This window comes from Rhinatrema bivittatum, chromosome 2, assembly GCF_901001135.1.
Source record: "Rhinatrema bivittatum chromosome 2, aRhiBiv1.1, whole genome shotgun sequence".
NCBI lineage: Eukaryota > Metazoa > Chordata > Amphibia > Gymnophiona > Rhinatrematidae > Rhinatrema > Rhinatrema bivittatum.
The window spans coordinates 691,859,066-691,877,904 of record NC_042616.1 but is presented as its reverse complement, the minus strand read 5'-3'; the positions used below and the strand labels follow the sequence as shown (position 1 = coordinate 691,877,904).

The 18,839-nt window shown below is 41.6% G+C and overlaps 1 protein-coding gene across 1 annotated transcript in view; it reads right to left on the bottom strand.

Moving 5' to 3' along the window:
- CPNE3 (copine 3) overlaps nt 1–18,839 on the bottom strand; it is a 156,693-nt gene that overhangs the window by 1,903 nt on the left and 135,951 nt on the right. The window contains exons 14-15 of the mRNA XM_029591614.1: nt 15,526–15,659; nt 11,941–12,177 (exon numbers count right to left, since the gene is read on the bottom strand). Of these exons, the coding sequence (XP_029447474.1) occupies nt 11,941–12,177; nt 15,526–15,659 (371 nt within the window). The remainder of the gene's footprint in view (nt 1–11,940; nt 12,178–15,525; nt 15,660–18,839) is intronic.

Sequence of the window (18,839 nt, the reverse complement as noted above, 5' to 3'; positions counted from 1 at the left end):
CCACTATGCTACACTGCCATGCTAAAGTAACCTACAAATAGTTCAGTTACAAATAGCACAGTGTCAAGCAAAAACGATGCATATCGCAAATTGGACATCTATAAAAAAAAAACAAAAAAAACCCCACTGCCTTCAAAGTAACAGCAGACCACCAGCAGATATCAAATCTTTAAAAAGAATAATGGTAATTTACTCCCACAGAAAGTGAAGTTGCTTACCTGTAACAGGTTTTCTCCATGGACAGCAAAACAAATCAGCCACACAAGTGCATGGTGATACCTAATGGGGCAGTACAGAAAAAGAGAGCTCTCTCAGGAGTTCTTAAAAAGGTTTGATGTGAAATAAACCCTTAATAAATCTTGAGTGTACAGGTATTTGAGATACTGTTACTCCTATATAGTGATGGTATGCTGTGATTGCTTGTAAATTAATCCTCACAGAGTGAGATTTTGACCTTGCATTGAAGAGATGCCAGAGGTATTGAAGCAAGAAGGAAATAGAACATGTGAAGGGGTCCTCCCTGACCGTAGAACACCAGGTAGTGAATCTTCTCCATTTGCAATTATAGGGATGCCTAGTGGCTGGCTTTCTTGCTGCTAATAAAACCTATTTCACTTCAGAGGAAAATGGCAAATCCATTACTATGGTGCTTATAACATCCAAGATGTTAGAGCCAAGGTCTGGAAGTTGGAGTGGAGAACAATTCCTTCAAATTGTGTTAGGAGATTTGGAAAGTTCATAAGATGAACTGGAGGAACTATGGCTAACCTTCGAAGTCATGGAAGCCATATCAAACAAGGTAAAAAAGGAGCTATAAGTATTATCTATCCCTTGTCTCTTCTTAGTTTTATTAAGATCTTGGGGATTAGTGGAATCAGTGGAAAAGTATACTAGAGATCTCCTTCCCATCATATAAGAAAAGAATTCGGTGCATATGCTTGACTTGTTGGCTTCTTAGAGCAATAAAGGAGAAGTTTGCAATTGTAACAAAATGCAAAAAGGTCTATGTGAGGTGTTCCTGATGTCTGGGATCGAGAGACCATTCGTGAGGTTAAAGGCACCGACTAAGCATGTCAACTAGAACATTGTCTTTGCCTGGGAGATAGATTGCTGATATTGTAATGTCTCTCTGACCTGCCCATTTCCAAATCTTTACTGCTTCCAAGCAGTTTTTTTGCTACCTGTGCCTCCCTGTTTATGTAAAACATGGCTATCTGGTTGTCTGTTTGAATATGGACCAGTGAATTTCTTTTCCAATTTTTGAAAATGAGAACATTGTAAATAGCTCGTAGTTCCAACAGATTGATGTGATGCCTTGCCTCTTGTGAAGACTGTACTCCCTAACCTCAAATATTGTTTAGGTGAGCTCTCCATCGTAAAAACGACACATGCATGGTTACGATAGGCTGAATTTCTGATGAAAGGAAAGGATGATTTTGAATATTCATGTCTTCTTTTTGACTAGGGAGCTGGCTTTTTCTGCACCTCAAGGTTTTTTGGAGGATCCTTCCTTTTCTAAATTTGTTGAGAGCTCTTATTTGAGCTTCATGTTTCTGTATTTAATTGCCTGAGTGACATTCTCCTACATGGGGCACAGTTGCTGATATCATGGTTGGGTCCCTGGCACAGGAGGCTTAATTTGTACAGTTCCTGGACCACAGTGTTATCGTAGGATTTCTTACATAATTTAAATGGCTGGATGACTTAGTGGATATTACTGGAAAAAAAGGGAAAAAAGCTGAAGAAACTTTTTTTTTGGGCCAGAGAAATAGGGAAAAGAAGAAAAAGAACCATAAACTAAACAAAAAAAAGAGAACTCTAAAATAAACTCATGAAAATATTTGGTACAGCAAAGAGAGAGCAAGAATTTTTCTCAACTGATGACTCGTACATGGATGGCAGCATGGGAATGTCTGTGTATGATCACAAAGGGGTGAATTTTAAGAGTTGTCCACGTTAAAAGGCCCATATATGTGAGTATCTGGGTCAAGCGCAAGTGTCTTGTATTTTAAAATGGCCCAATTATGTGCGTATATGCGCAATCAATCAAATGTGTGGGGAAAAAGGAGCAGGGTTAGGGAGTGTTGGGAGTGCTCTGGGGTGGGCCCCAGTAGTTATGCACATAAATCCGTATTTTCAATCCAGTGGCCGCAGCGCGAGGCAGGCTGTTAGCCGTATTATATTTACTTCTGCTCTTGATGAGATATAAATCTTCAGAAATCTCTTTTTAGGCCTAAAAGGACTGGGTGAGGGGTCTGGATAAACTGAGAGAAGTGCATGCTGAAGAACCAGAGAGGTCTGGATGACCTTGAGATAGACCTGATAAACTGGTATAGACTAAGTCATAAAACTGAAATCGTCCTTCATGCGCACATGTTTTATGTTTCAATCTTTTTATTAAATAACAACACCAAACACGTATAACATCATACAGAAGCAAAACTGGGATGTTGGTTTACACTCCCCAGCATTTAAAATTCCTGCGTATGTGCGCTTGTATATGCATATATATATATATATGGGAACCCGTGCACTCGCTTTAAAGTTACTGTTCAAGATTTTATTCTATGGGAACTGTAAGAGCGAGTTCTTTTCCCAGCACCGGCGCCATCCGGTGACATCACCAACGTGTGCACCTATTTGTCCTGCTTATCCACGGAGAAATCCAAGAGCAAAAGACACATGCCACATGCTTTATAAATGTGTGTTATGCTCTGTTTCTGCAGGGGCGAAAACCACTGATATTTTTCTACAGGGGGGCACAACTTCCTTTCACATGCACCAGGACACAGTATTGGTTCACCCCAGATGATCCACTAAGGAGCGATTATTGCATGGCAAGTATGATCACAATCTCAGTTTCTTCAACACTTGTACATTCATGGGGAGGACAACAGTAGGTTCTTCTGCGCTATTTCCCCCAAATGTATCAACTCTGTTTCAACAGTGGCAGACAGCAGATTTCCATACAACACATCTCCCTTTTAAAGCACAGGGAGGAGGGATAGTATGGAGAATGAGTGCACACATCTCTGCCATGTCCCCAGACTGTCAAAAAAGTTGAGACCCACAGAGGGAACAGTTTAATCAGTCGCCTGTGATCATCAGCTTCAGTGTCCAGTCCTGATTAACTAAACAGAAAACTTAGGCCTGCAAATCTGTGCAGGGGAGGCTAAGGGAGGGGGCAAAAGGAGAAAAAGCTATAGGGGTAAGGAGAAAGCAGCAACTGACAGAGTGTTTTTTGTGGGTATGAGTATGTGTGCAGCAGGGGGGAGCCAAAGAAAAAGAAGAATGGGGTGAAGAATGATCTGAAGAGGGGCAGATTGGAGAGGACACGCAGAGAAATGATGATTGGGTGGGGGAGAGGCAGAGAGTTGGAGATTCATGGGGAAAGCATCAATAGTGGGGATAGAGTCAGAGATGGGGGGAAAACCAACGGTGAGTGGGAAGAGCCATACAGAGATAACTCTGGAGAAAAGAACCACAAAGGATAACAGTGATAGGGGGAGACCCAATGAGGTGGAGACGGAAGGTCTAAAGGGGGTAATGTATGACAAACAAGAGGATAAGGAAGGTAAGAGTGAGAGAGATGGTAAAGGGGCAAAGGCAGGGTAAGAGTGGGAAATGGAAAGGAGAGATATGTAGGAATAGATTTAAAAAAATACCAGATGAAGGAGAAAGATTGATGTCAGAGGTACGTGAAGGGGAGGAAGTGATGAAGACAGAGAAGAGAAACTAAGAAAACTAAATTAAAAAGGAGACCCTGGAAAGCAAAGTTGCATACCTGTAATCAGGACACTTCATAAATAGATGGATAAATCAACTATAATCAGTGGGTGCTGTCATCCGATAGCACCAACATATACCCAGCTTTCAGGGCTCAGAAGTTTTTAGTCTTAAACTTATCTGACTAACTTTACGACAGCTGGATACATTCAGTGGTGCAGCCATGCCACTTAAATTTATCCAGCTAATATAGCCTATCTATTATCTGGCTAAATAGCCCAGCTGCACAGCAGCTGAATACAGACCTCAATTTTTATGCTGACTTGATGACCACAAGGAACACTTTCCATGTGAGAAACGTCAGGGCCACCATTCCATTGGTTTGAAGGAAAGTTTTATAAACAGTCAGGACCACACTGAGGTCCAATGCTACTGAAGGTTTAAAGACTAGAGTATTGATATGCCACAGAACTTTCATGATTGCTGATATTAAAGGATGGAGAGAGATAAGTACTCTCACCACCCACCGAAAAGCCAAAATGGCACTGACATGACCTTTCACAGACAAGATACTGAGGCCTGAAGAGATACTCTAGAAGTCCATTGGACCACAAAAGAAAGGGTCCAGAGGACTGGATTCATACTATGTAGAGAACCACTTCCACGTGAAACCATAGGACTTCCTGGTTGCAGGCTTCCAAGCTGAAATCAGAATGTCTTCCACAGCCCTGATGAAGTGCAAGAAGGATATTATTGTACACACAACATCCATGCCATGAGGGCCAAGGATGGAAGCTTCAGATGATGGGGTTCTCCATTCTCCTGGGGGATGAGAACTAGGGATACTCCAAAGGGAATCAGAGGCAGAACTGACAGATGAAGGAGATAAGGATACCACACTTGACATAGCCAAACCATGGCTATTAGAATGACATTGCCCTGTCCTGCAAGGTCTTCTGGACCATCTTGGTGATGAGTGGGATCGGAGGGTATGCTTGGGGCAGACCAACATTCCAGCTTGGCACAAAATCATCAGGAAATGTAGATGCTCAGTTTCCGGATCTTCCATTTTCCAGGCATGGGTCTGAAGATCCTGCAGAAACATTCTAACACAATTGGGGTGTTATGCTCGGGCTTGTGGACCCTTGGCCAACAAGAGGGTGGTGTACCTTTCGGAGGGTCCGTAGGCTCTCTTGTCGGGTGGCGAGGCAGAACAGGAGGTGGGACCAGCTGACCCTTGGCACTGGAGGCTGAGGCGAATACAGAGGCGATGAAAAGATGGGATGAGGCGCTGTGTTCTTCACCACTGGCGGTCTGCGGTCCCCCCGGGAGGAGCCCGTAGGGACCCGACCGCTGGGACTTAGGTGGACCTATGGAGGTTAGAGCAACGGTGCAAAGGCCAACTGGAACTTCGCCCTGGAAGCCCGCGGTCCCCCCAGGAGGAGCCTGTAGGGACCAGGGCCGCTGGGACTTAGGTGGGCCCTTGGAGACAGAGTCTTGAGGGAGTCCTAGGTCGAGTGCCAGAGGGTCGTCGCTCACCAGTCCGAAGTCGTGCACCAGAGAATCACCGCTTGCCAATCCAAAGTCAGGAACCAGAGAATCACCATAAGCCAATCCGAAGTCAGGAACCAGAGAATCACCGTACGCCAATCCGAAATCAGGAACCAGGAAGACAAAGCAGAAGCCAAGCTCGAAGAACTCACCGAAGCAAGCAGACTGGACAAAGCTCACAGGAGATGTTGCCAAGTCAAGGAATGAGCAGAGGAAGCCTCCCTATATTCTTCCTCTGCTCTGGATCATTGGAAACAGGTGAGTCTAGTTAAAGGGCTCAGGTCCCTTTAAATGCAAATGAGTTGATGGCGGCCATCTTGGATCTCATGGCGGCGGTCATCTTGCTCTCCCCGGTGAAGGAGACACGCCGCTGAGGGAAGCAGGACGGCTTCTCCTGCGGCGGGCAGCACGGGCCCGAGTCGGAGCCCTCCCCCGGGGCTTTCATGGAGCTGAGAGGCAGGTAGGGGAACGCGGTCGTGGGGCGCCACGGCCGCGGAGCACAACATGGGGCTATTCAGGGCACTGTAGTCTGGGGCCAGGCAGTGAAAACACTCGGTATGGGTGTCCATGATGGACAAACATGGCCACATCTATGGGGCTTGAACCTGCTAAACATGGGTTTCTTTGTCTTAAACTTTTCCATAACAAAAACTTAGTTCTTTTTTCTGTAGAATTTAAAAGTTCTTTTTGAGGAGCTGCTGAGGCAATGATGAAAAAGGGAAAAATCTGCAATGAGCAATTTCACCAAAACAAAAACATAGTAAGAATTTGAGAGGGACTGTGAATCCTGGACACTGATAAGTAATGTATAGATGAACTACCTTTTTGGTTCATCTCACAGCTGGGTTGATATCCTCATGTGCCAATGCCGATTATATCTGATTTTATGTTTATCATAATTGTTCCCTTCTTGGGTGTTTGGAAGCTCCCACTCTCCTTTTTTTAATTTTTCTGTTTTAATTTGTTTGATATGAGAATTAAACTGCATTACATGATGTTGTTTTGGAGTGCGTAAGGAAGCAATGTACAGAGACTAAACACTGATGTTCAATAACAGTTTTGAGCTTAAAAAAAAAAGAGAGATTGTAAATCGGTTAGTGCGATAACTCAGATGAAGAAAGACTGAGGGGTTTACAAGGCAGCAACTGTGTATGGGAACTCCAATACATGCTCAGATTTCAGAGCTCTGGGAACTGGGTCCATATTCGTGTTGTCAGATGATATCAACTTGTAATGACTGATTTAATCCTGCTTGTCAATGGAGAAAAGGTGTTAAGGGAAAATAAACACGAGGAAAACAGAAAAGAGATTAAGACTACTATGAGTAGTAAAATACCCAGCTAACAACAAAAGGTAGATAACATGACTTATTTTAGGGACTAGACTATTTAATGCAGTGTTTTGGCAGCTGCATTGCTCTTAGGATAAACTGGATTCTTGGTAGGTTCTGCTATCTTCCACTAGATCAAGGTATGAGTTATCCAAAAATGTCCAGAAGCCTTAGAGATCAGATAGGTTCCTTCTTCAGATGTTACTTCAGGGACATTTATTCACATCTGAAGAAGGGACCGGTGTGGCCTGGAAAACTCATAAGAACATATTTTTGAATAATTCTTTAGTTAAGCCAATAAAATGGAATCAGAACCAGCCAAGAAGTCCATGATAGAATGTGACTAAGTATTCAGTTATCATACAATTATTAATTGATAACAATTTAAGCTTATCTGTTATTTTATGCAAGAATTGTTTTCAAGGGTTATATAATGTTATGAATGCAAATACTTTCTCACCAAAAGGAGCACAGCTGGTTTGAACTTCATGAAAAGAAAAGCTGGCAGAACATCACTGCTTATAGTCGTAAGTCCTGACACGCCTTGCAAGGCCTATGTTCTGTTTTTAATATTTACTACATAAATGCATCACATTTATTTTTGTGATTTTACTTTTTTTTTTTATTTATTGGGGGGACGGGGGAGGGAGAGAGAAGCACATGTTTGCTGAGCCCACACCCTCCCATCTCAATCTCCTTTAAGTCACCTTAGAAAATACTGGCTGTGCACAGTGGTAACAAATAGTAATGCACTTTTTTTTTTTTTTTTGTAAGGTTTGCTGTTATACTAAGTCCTCATTCGATGAAAAGGCTGCACCAAAGTAAACCTTTATCCATTGGCCTCTAAACCCTCACCTAGAATTAAAATAGAGGAATAATTCCATAAAGGTTAAAGAGCATATTAATACTCGTGATATTTTATAAAGCGAGTCAAGTATGAGGCCAAATTACTGTGCATGCATTAACCTCTCCCCCTTCTCTCTCATCCACACACCACCACATGCATTCACAGTATTATTCCACATAAAAATTCCTCCACTATATCTTGTTCGATCTTACAGCATGACCATCATCTTATGTATATTCAGAGAGATATTATGAGCAATCAGCTGTTAAATTTTGCAGACCTGAGTCAGTCCAGTGGATCAAGAGTGATGTTTTTCTGCCTAAAGACAAAAGACTTAATTGGATCCGAGCCAGGCAAGGTAATCAAGAGTACATTGGGCCTCTGCCCTTTTTCCCTTGTGTTCCAGTGAACCTCTGAATGATGGTTAATGTACAACTAAAGGATGCATGCTGGCACACAGCATTCTGCTCTCAGTTTGCATTACTTTGGCTGTCTAAATAATGGAAACGAAGTTCTTCCTACTAGGATTATATTCCAGGATCTTAATTTTGATCAGACAGATGATGTTTTGTTTTTGCATTTTTTGGGTGGGTCGGTAGAACATAAACGTAGAAATCCTTAAAGAGAATGTAGAAATACATTCAGAAAACCAAACTTCACTGAAAATTCTTTCTGAAGAAAGAAGCTCAAATTATGTGACAAGAAAAAACAGACTCCAAAACTAAGGCAGGCAGTGGTGTGCTACTCGGAAGTGCCCCCTAAGACCGTATTTGCAAACCTTATTTGAACTGCACGGTCCGGAACCACGGACCAGATTCTGGTGTTTTCAGTCATGGCTATGGCTGGGATGCCTGGGAAAGGAGCCTACACTTTTTCTAAAACAAACCTTTTGTCCTTGCCTTCTGATGAACTATCAGTTGTGGATAGATTAGGCAGTTATTTCATTCTAGCTATCTCTGAACCAAAGCAGAGGGTTTCCTGGCACAGTGTGTGATTAATTCTAGCCGACTGAACTTGGGAAAAAAAAAGGGGGAGGTGGTGCCAGGGGAAGAGAGAGAAGTCTTGGATACCGACCCCGATTCAATGCATCTCAGATCAAAACTGATCCAAACTTGACTAGGCAGAACAATGTCTAAGATTGCAATTAATACACAAAATGGTGAGCAATCAGACATGAAAGTGTTTTCCTTAAAAAAGGTTAACCAAAGTGTGTGTGTGTGTGGGGTGGGGGGGGGGAGGGATACAAGCAACATAGGTGTTTTATGTTAAGTGGTTATAAAAAATAAAAAATAAAGATCTGTGAGGTTGTATTATGGTATTGCATGGTTAAAAGTTTGCCATTAAAAAACCAAATTAAAAAAAAAAAAAGTGAACTAAAGTCAGTTGGGAAAATCAGAGTCCACTGCAAACCTTTGAATTTTGATTACAGATAAAGCCCTAGACCAAAATAAATCCCTCCAAATGGAATCAGAACCAAGCTGATACCAGCTCATCCAACCTTCTTCAGATGTTACATCAGGGACATTTATTCACATCTGAAGAAGGGACCGGTGTGGCCTGGAAAACTCATAAGAAAATATTTTTGAATAATTCTTTAGTTACTGATCCTGTTGGAGCTCTCAGCCGCTTTCGACACCGTTAACCACGCAAGCCTCATAAACCAACTCACATCCATTGGAATTGCAGGCACTGCTCTAACATGGCTCAAAACTTTCCTCAACAACAGAGGCTACAAAGTGAAAATCCACAATAAAGAATCCTCCCATCATGAAGCACCTGTTCAATATATACCTACTCCCGTTGTGCCAGCTTCTAACGGAACTTAAACTCAAACACCTTATCTATGCTGATGATGTTCAGATAGTAATTCCTCTTAAAGAATCCCTCATCAAAACCCTCGAATATTGGGAATCTTGCAGATCAAAAATTAATGACCTACTCTCCAGCCTGAATCTCATTCTAAACGCCTCCAAAACCGAACTAATACTTATTGCTCCAGAAAACAACTACTCCAGCCACACATCAAACATCCCTCTATCTTCTCAAGTCAGAGACCTAGGAGCCATAATTGACAATAAAATGAACCTGAGAGCTTTTGTAAACCGCACCACTAAGGACTGATTTCACAAACTCCAAGTGTTGAAAAGGATAAAACCGCTCTTCCATCTTCAGGACTTGAGAACTATACTACAAGCAATAATCTTTGCAAAATTAGATTACTGCAACGCCATCCTGCTGGGCCTTCCATCTTCATGCACCAAACCCCTACAGATGGTACAAAACACAGCTGCAAGAATTCTCACAAATTCCAAAAGAAGAGACCACATTTCACCCATCTTAAAAAATCTTCACTGACTCCTGATTCACTTCAGAATCATCTACAAGTCCATCACCATCATATACAAGTCCATCCATCACCTTACAGCTCTGGACCTTCAATATCCGTTTAGCCTACATGTCTCTCAAAGACCAACCAGAGACCTCCAGGTACCGAACACAAAATCCACCCAGCATACAACTTCAAGAGACCGGGCTTTCTCAACTGCCGGACCATCACTCTGGAACTCCATCCCTACGAATCTGTGCCAAGAACCTTGCCTACCAACGTTCCGAAAAAGATTGAAGACTTGGTTATTTAAACAAGCCTTCCCAGACAGCTGTTAACCACCCCCATTTCCTCCCAAACAATGTAGCCACTTGGCACTGTAAATAATTATTAACTTATGTTTAACCCTTTACTGCTCTTTTCTCCTTCTCCCAGTTCTATTACCTTGTTTCATTGTAACTGCAACCCTGATGCACCAGTTATAGTTTTATTGTTCTATGCACCCCTCGTTCTAATGTAAACCGGCATGATGTGATCTGCTCATGAATGCCGGTATATAAAAAACCTAAATAAATAAATAAAATAAATAAATATATGCGTCTGTAGTTTATTCCCATATTGTTACTATAAGCAATTGGCATTTGCTAAGAGATATTGATGCTCCTGGACCGATCCTGTGCTGTGCTTTGGATGTCTCAGGAGCTAAATCTGGGGTTGGCAACCTTCAGCCTGTGCTCTACCATCCTGCATGTGATAGCATTTTCACTAGCATGCCTGCCCGAATCCCCAAACTCCAATCCTTCCCCACACCTACTACTACTACTACAAATGAACATTTCTATAGTGCTACACGATAAACGCAGCGCTGTACAAACATACAAAAAGACAAACCTTGCTCAATAGAGCTAACAAATCTAATAAGACAAACACACAGGACAAGAAACTTGGGGTATTTCATAAAGCAAGACAATGGTTAAAAAGAAACGAAAGTTAGTTAACAGGACTAAAAGCAGACAATCAGGCATAAGATTTAAAAGCGGTCTCAAAAAGGTGGGTCTTTAGATGGGATTTAAACATCTCCATGCAATAGCGGTGTACTCAAACAGAAAGTGAGCATGAGTAAGGCATTGCATGCTCATAGGCTACGGGGGTAGGACTGAGACATGCACTCACTTCCTGGTTTTGATACTGTTGCTGCCATGCGATTATGTAGGATGGTGGGTTTCGGAGCTCAGTGGTTATTTTCTGAAGGAGGATCTCAGATGGCATGATTCCATTGCTCTCCCATTGCCCACCCAAAGGTGGTCTGATTGTGATGGGGAGTGCACTGTACCCTGCCCTCCCTCACCCTTCCCTCTTCCCTAGAGGCATACAAACATCACCTTAGCAAATGCTGCACGTTTTTGGCACTGCATAAAACCACATCATTGACCCCCAAAGCTTTTTTTTTTTTTTTTTTTTTTTTTTTTAAGTAGCACAGCCTTCTATAGACACAGCTAGAAAAGTTGTGAAAATGTTTTTCTAAACTCTCAGAAAAGGTTTTCTCTATTTCAGATTTTTTTCTGTATTTTTCATCTCCAGAGCTTCCAAGCTTATTTGCCTGCTTCTTTTTGGTATTCTCTGCATTATCCTTTGATTTCAGTCTTCATTCTTGCTGCTTAGTCAGAAGAAGCTCACAATGCAGGAAGGAATAAATTGAAAAAATCTGAGATATGCTCATGGACATATTTAAATAGGAGCCTCAAATATTATTCAAAGAAGTAGTTTTATTCCGTGAATAATATTCTGATAAACATGGTAGCAAAAGCACTGACTGGGATACTTAAAGGAATGAAAGATCTGTGTAAATTTCAGCCAGATTTGAATCGGGAAGAGAGAGTGCTACTTTGAATTGTTTACGGACTTATCTGAAAGTTTATGTTGCTTTCAAAATTGCAAGCAAACAAGCAGTTGACTACTCTTTCCCAGCTCTGACATGTCCCCTTCACCCAAGAACAGAGACTGCATGATGAAAATGCTGGTCAGGGTGTAGTGTACATTGGTAGAAATTTCTTGTTCAGTTTAGTAAATCCTAAAGCTAATTCTCCATGTGCATCTCCTTTCCTTTTTTTTTTTGTTTAGCTGGTAAAATGGCATAGAATGTTAAGAAATGGTACTCACATTCTGGAATTTTCTGAATGGAACAAATTGCACAATATCTCGAATAGCCATCTCTCCTGTAAGGGATCTGAGACCGCCATTGTCACCATCAAGAAACTCCATGGCACTGAAGTCTGCTCCTCCAACACCAACAATGATGATGGACATGGGAAGTTTTGCAGCGTTCACAATAGCATTTCTTGTTTCATCGAGATCTGTTATTACCCCATCTGTGATTATCAGGAGCACAAAGTATTGCTGGGAAAACACAAGAGCAGTAATTTAGATTTGTATAGTGCCTGTCATTCAACAGGATTCCACTGTGTGCTAGATAGTTTTGCTTGAGGGGCTGGCCTAAAGGTTCAGGGGCAGTGCTGTGCGCTGTCAGGCAGGGGGCCTAGGTTTGATTTCCTGGTCAGATCTTCAACGCCCTAGGCTGGCTGGGCTTGGGGATTCTGCGGAGGGAGCATACATAATCCCCAGGGGCAGGGGAGGAAAAAATCCCAAAATCACTGCACTATGGCAACATCTAGAGGCCAGATTTGCAGTTCAAGATTAGAGGGGTCCTGAAGGAGCACTGGTGCATGGCCCCCAACTGAGAACTCCTGAAGTGATGACTGGGTTAGATGAGCTGAGAAGGAGATTAACAAATAGGGGAAAAAATTCCTGGGTAGTTGCAAATGAAGGGTCATGGCGCAAGATCTCAGCCCTGATACTGGAAGCCCAAAGGAGGATGAGGAGGAAACTTCTGGACATCCCCCCTCCCACAAAATAAAATAACTTAGGAGTCCATATTCAGTCACTGAGTGGCTAAATAAGCAAGCCAGATATTCAGTGGCGCAGCCAGGTAAATTCAACAGCACAGCATTTTTAAAAGTTAGTTGCATAAGTATATTCAGCTAACTTTAGACCTGCCTACAGTGCGTCCAGAGTTAACCAGTTAGGTTCACCAGCTAACTCCGCTCCTCCCCGGAACGCCTACTGCCTGCCCCAGGAATGCCCCCGACATATCTGGCTAGAATTTCATCGAATATCATAGCTAAGCCATTTAGACAGATAACTTTTCAGTTATCCGTCTAAATAGCTTTTGAATACCTATCCCCTAGTGCTTAAGAAATTAAAATAGCAACATCTGCTAAGTGGATAGTCCAACAGTACAGTTCCAATAGCCAAACTCCAAGAAAGCTTCCAAACACATGAGGGAAGGAGGGGGGAAGTATTTTATCACCCTCACTACTCATTTATGGTTCACAGACCCATCAGTGTCACAGAGACGGCTTATGGCCAACTCAACATTTTCTGTTACTAAACAGACAGCATCATAGGGATGAGTAAAATTGCAAAGAGAAAATCTCCAAATGATAAACTTTGTTTCTCGGTGTTAAGAGTTACCTTGATTGCCTTCTAGCCTTTTTTTTTTTTTTTTTTTTTAAATAAATGTGAAAGTTTTAAGGTCCTGGGGACCCACTCCTTTATGACTGACATGCAGCTGCAAAAAAATTCAAACTGATGCAAGACAATAGCTGGTATAGCCTAATGGCTAGAAAGGCAGGATAAGAACCAAGGAAGCCAAGGTTCAAATCCTACTTCTCCCTCTGACACTCCTTATGACTCATGGCAAGTCACTTTTCTCCTCCATGGTTTCAGGTGCAAACCTTGATTTTAAGCCCTCTGGGACAGGAAGATACTTGCAGTACCTGCTATGTAACTTGCCTTGAGTTTGGGTTTGGAATCAAATACTAACTCAAGAGCCTTCTTAAAAAGAAGGGCCAATCCAGTTGCTTTAGTTTATATATCTTTGTTCCACTATGCCTATAAAGAGATGTCAGCAGTTTTCAAATTTACATTTTACCAACCTGGACAGTGTCCACTTCCCTGCATCCCTTCATAAAAGATACAGCTTACAGTTGTGTGCAAACGTTTAGGCACCCAGGTCAAATTGCATGTTTCAGTGACTCTCTAAATCAGGGGTCAGGAACCTTTTTGGCGGAGAGAGCCATAAACGCCACATATTTTAAAATGTAATTCCATGAGAGCCATACAATATGTTTAAAACTAAATACAAGTAAATGTGTGCATTTTATGTAAGATCACACTTTTAAAGTACAATAAGTCTCTGAAAATATTACACCAGGCCTTAAGACACCAATACATCTCCTATTAGGAAAACGGACCAAGTCAGGCTGCTATAGAGTCCTACACAAACTACACGCCAGCAGAAAACCTCACCTGAATCACGTGCTGTCCCTCACCTAACATAGAATAAAGAGACCAAAACGCATAACAAGAAGCATGCAGACAAAAACTGAATTGGAAACTGCAACAAGCCAGAGTCTCTGTATGCAGTGTAACAAAGGAAAAAGAAACATCACCCATCCTTATAAAACAAATCAAGAAATATAAAATCATCAGCAGTAAAACTGTACTAACAAAAAGAACCTATTTCAAAACAGCTGATGAGTGGAATATCCAATAATTAAAAACTCATATAAAACATTTCCAGATACCAACAAAATATTTCAAAATAGCAGACACAAAGACCCAGTAATGAAAAATAATAAGGATACAAAAATTTTTTTGCTCTGCATACCTGGGAACATTTGATATCCAGGTGTCCTGAGATTGTTCTGAATTAGCAGGAGGTGGGGTGGTTTGCTTGGAACTTTCTCCTCTCTCAGTCACATACCAGCGCTCTCTCTCACACTGGCTCTCAATGACACATGCTCTCAGTCACTCACATATACACATGTTTTTTCTCACTCACTTATATAGGCTCTTAATTACACATCTACACACATGCTGTCTATCTTTTTTTTTTTATTATTTATTTATTATTTTTATATACCGACATTCATCTCAATTGAGATATCACACCGGTTTACATTCAGGTACTGTAGGTATTTCTCTATCCCCAGAGGGCTTACAATCTAAGTTTTTGTACCTGAGGCAATGGAGGGTAAAGTGACTTGCCCAAGGTCACAAGGAGCGATAGCGGGACTTGAACCTTGGTCTCCTGGTTCATAGTCCAGTGCTCTAACCACTAGGCTATTCCTCCTCCCTCTTACACACACACACAGGCTATTCCTCCTCCCTCTTACACACACACACAGGCTATTCCTCCTCACGCTTACACACACACACAGGCTTTCAATCACATAAATACATGCTGTCTTTTTCTCTCACACACAGACTCTCATTCACATGCTTACAAACATGTCCTCTCTCTCATTTAAACACAGGCTCTCAATCACATACTCACATGCTCAACCAGCTCTCAATCACACACAGACACACATGATCTCTCTCTTACTTATACACACAGGCTCTTAATCATACATACACATGATTTCTCTCACACACAAAGGATCTCAATCATACACACATACTCTTTCACACAAACAGGTTTTCAATCACAAACTTACACATACAAGTTCCCAATGGTAAACTTACATGGTGGGGGAGAGAGAGAGTGAATGAGCGATGTTTGCTCGCTCATTCACCACACAACTTACTAAAAGCTGATAAAATCAGAATACTATGACAAGAATTTATGAAAAGCCTCCCCCATTTTCCCCCACACATAAGTTAGAAGACTACAGTACTTACAGAGGCTGTCTGTTGCTGTGTAGCTGCAGAAGCAAGCTTAGCAACATGGTTTATTATTGGAGAAAAATTAGTAGGTCCATATAGTCTCACTTGAGGGAGGCAGGCTCTATATGCATCTACAATACCTTGGATCCCTGGAAGAAAACATGTAAAACAACTATAAATCAGTGAAAGCAATCATAGCTCATTTATCTTATTTCAGTCTATACACTAACCTGTTAGAAAAGTATGTGAAACCCAAAATATACTTAAAACCTATTAAATGAGCTCTAATTATATCTATACATTGTCATAAATATACTGAGAAGGTTTGGCTTTTTACACTGTTGTTGATGCATTCATCTGTGGATTATAAGTAAAGGCTCACTTCTCATCATTTATTAGGTGAGTGAGCTATTAATAGACAAAAGCCTTAATTTTTAAGTCACTAACCTTGATTTTGATAGAACTGAATTTCATTACCTTCCTGCCTTTTGTGAAGGTTACTGCTTTCCAATTTTCTCTGATCTTAGGCATTTGTAATTGCATACAGTGCTCCCTCGTTACAATATCACAAACCTTTATGACACATTTTAATTATCACACACAAAGGCCTGTTCCCCCAAAGTAAATCTTTTACATTTTCATTATAGCAGTGGTTTCCAAACTGGACCTGGAGAGCTCCCAGCCATCAGGTTTTCAGATATCCGTAATGAATGTGCATAAGATAAATGTGCATGCTGTGACTCCATAACATGCAAATTTTATCTCATGCATATTCACCGTGGATATCCTGGAAACCTGACTGGCTGGGGTCCCTCCAGGACAGGTTTGGGAACCCTTGCATTATAGCATTGAAACGCAACCATAACAAACCCTTTTCACTTGCTCTAAGCCTGTTTCAAAAAGACGACCTCAATGTTTCATTTGATGAACTACATATTAAGGTCAGTCTGTCACTCCTGTGCTAGGTCCATGAAAAGCAGGGGACATTTGGGGGTTTTGGAAATAGTAGTGCCGAGACGCCACCTTTCAAAAACAGAGCAGTCCTCAGCTATTTTAGGATTACTGTTACTACCCAAGAATATGTGTAAAAAGTGACAAGTGGCTATTTAAAAAAAAAAAAAAAAAGCTGGTACATGACAACTAAATAACATGCAGGTCTGCAGCCGCATCTCTCTTTCACTATTGCTCATCTGTTACCTGCTGCCCCCTGCTGTTGTCTCATCCACTCTTAACATGCATTTATTTATATTTCACTTTTTTGCACTTAAAAGTACTAGAGGTATTTCCCTGTCCCCAGAGGGCTCACAATCTAATTAGGTACCTGAGGCAATGGAGGGTAAAGTGACTTGCCCAAGGTCACAAGGAGTGGCAGTGGGGTTTGAACCCTGGTTTCCCTGATGTGTAGCCCACTGCTCTAACCACTAGTCTACTCCCACTTAAGGAAGGCCGGAAGCAGCCGCACAGTGCTGGAGTATGGGCCAGATATGCCTATGACTGTCACCTGAACTCCACAGGCCCGTTTACCTGTCGCCCGACAGTTTTTTAAAGAATACATTTATTTTAAATAAAACAACAAAGTAAATGTAAAAAGACGACATCTTTGTAAGGCCTTTATAGATCCTGGAGCCCCTTCAGACATGGTGTGAGGAAGCAGTCCTCCACATTTCCATCTAGAAACATTTCTACACTTTTATTCAGCATATTTTTTTTTTAATATTATTATGGCACTCCCTTTTTACTTTTTAACAATAATTTTAAGCTAATTTTGAAATTACTATATGGCACACTGTTGCACAATGATAATATCCAAATAATCCGCCAACTGCTGTTTTTTTTTTTAAAGAGTTATAATAAAAAGTAGTACGTAAATTGTTTAACCCATCTACAAATAACAAATGAAGAGGTTTCCTACTTGGAAATGTCTCTTTATCAGAGCAATAAAGAGGCGTTTCACGAAGTGTCAGCATCCATTGATTAGTCTATGCAAGATACACAATCAAATTCAGCTTAGGCAACTCTGCTAAAATAGGTGTTTTCCAAGAAACAGAGCTGTTAAAAATACATTTTTGAAGACAATTTTCAAAGCCACTTACCTGGGAAAATGCTTTTTCCAGAATAATTCTGCCCAGAGAAAAAGCAGGTGATAAGTCCACAAGTTCTTTGCACCTGTGATCCATTTCAAAGGATAAGTAGGTGCATGCTTTCCTTTGAAAATCAGGCACAAAGTAACCTGGATGAGCTTTTTGAAAAAATACATCCTTTATGACAGCAGTAATGCTCCTAGAGTGTGGTTCTTCCACTTCCCATTCCATCATTTTAGGTGACTGCTTGGCCTCAATTCCGATAAACCCTAGATGTTTTAATGTTCCCAGCAAGGATAGATTTAGGGTTTTGTCACCTCTAAGCTCTGTTGGTGTTGTCACCTCTCCCCCCCCCCCCTCCCCCAAGGTAGGACATTACCAATCAGTTGACATCTACCCCCATTTATTTATCTGTTGATTTTCTATCCCGTCGTTCGGTGGGACCATCACAATGGTTTACAACATGGTAAAAGAAATATACAATATATAAGAACATAAATACAATGGGGCAGATTTTCAAAGGCTACGCGTGTAACATACGTGCGTAACCCGAGAAAATCTGCCCGCGAGGGGCGGCGGCCATGCAATATGTAAATTAGGGGGGGTCACGCGGTGGCCATTTTCATTACTGGCAGACGGCCGGTTATGAAAACTGACGCCGAGTTTACCGGCGTCGGTCTGCCGAGTTATTTATTTTATTTTTATTTTACTTTATAAAAGAAGTACAAAAAAGCAGTTTTTTCTGCTCTTCTGTACTTCTTTTCAATGCGCTCAGCTATTAACGCCTGCTCCAGGTAGGCATTAATACCTGAGCGATAAATGTGCGTCTGAGACGCACATTTATCTTTTTGCATGCGGAATGAGTATTAGCCTCATTCACATGCATTTGCATGTGAAGAGCGCTAACTCATTCACTCCGCGTCGGATGCGCGTTAAATAGGCGCTAATCCCCCTATTGCATTAGGGGTGGATTAGCGCTTATTTAACCCGCATCCGACAGCGGGTTAACAGTGCGCTCGGCTGAGCTCACTGTATTGCATCAGCCCCAATGTGACCACCTCACTGACAGCCAGTATTAGCCACACACAATCTCTCAGACACAAACACCCACTCTTTCAGACTCTATGTCCAAGAGAGGGTGTGTGTGTGTGTGGATGTCTCTCTCTCTCGGATACAAAGTCACTCACACACTCTTACTCTCAGCGTATGGATGTGTCATAGTGAAATGGGAAAGGCAGAGGGAAAGGG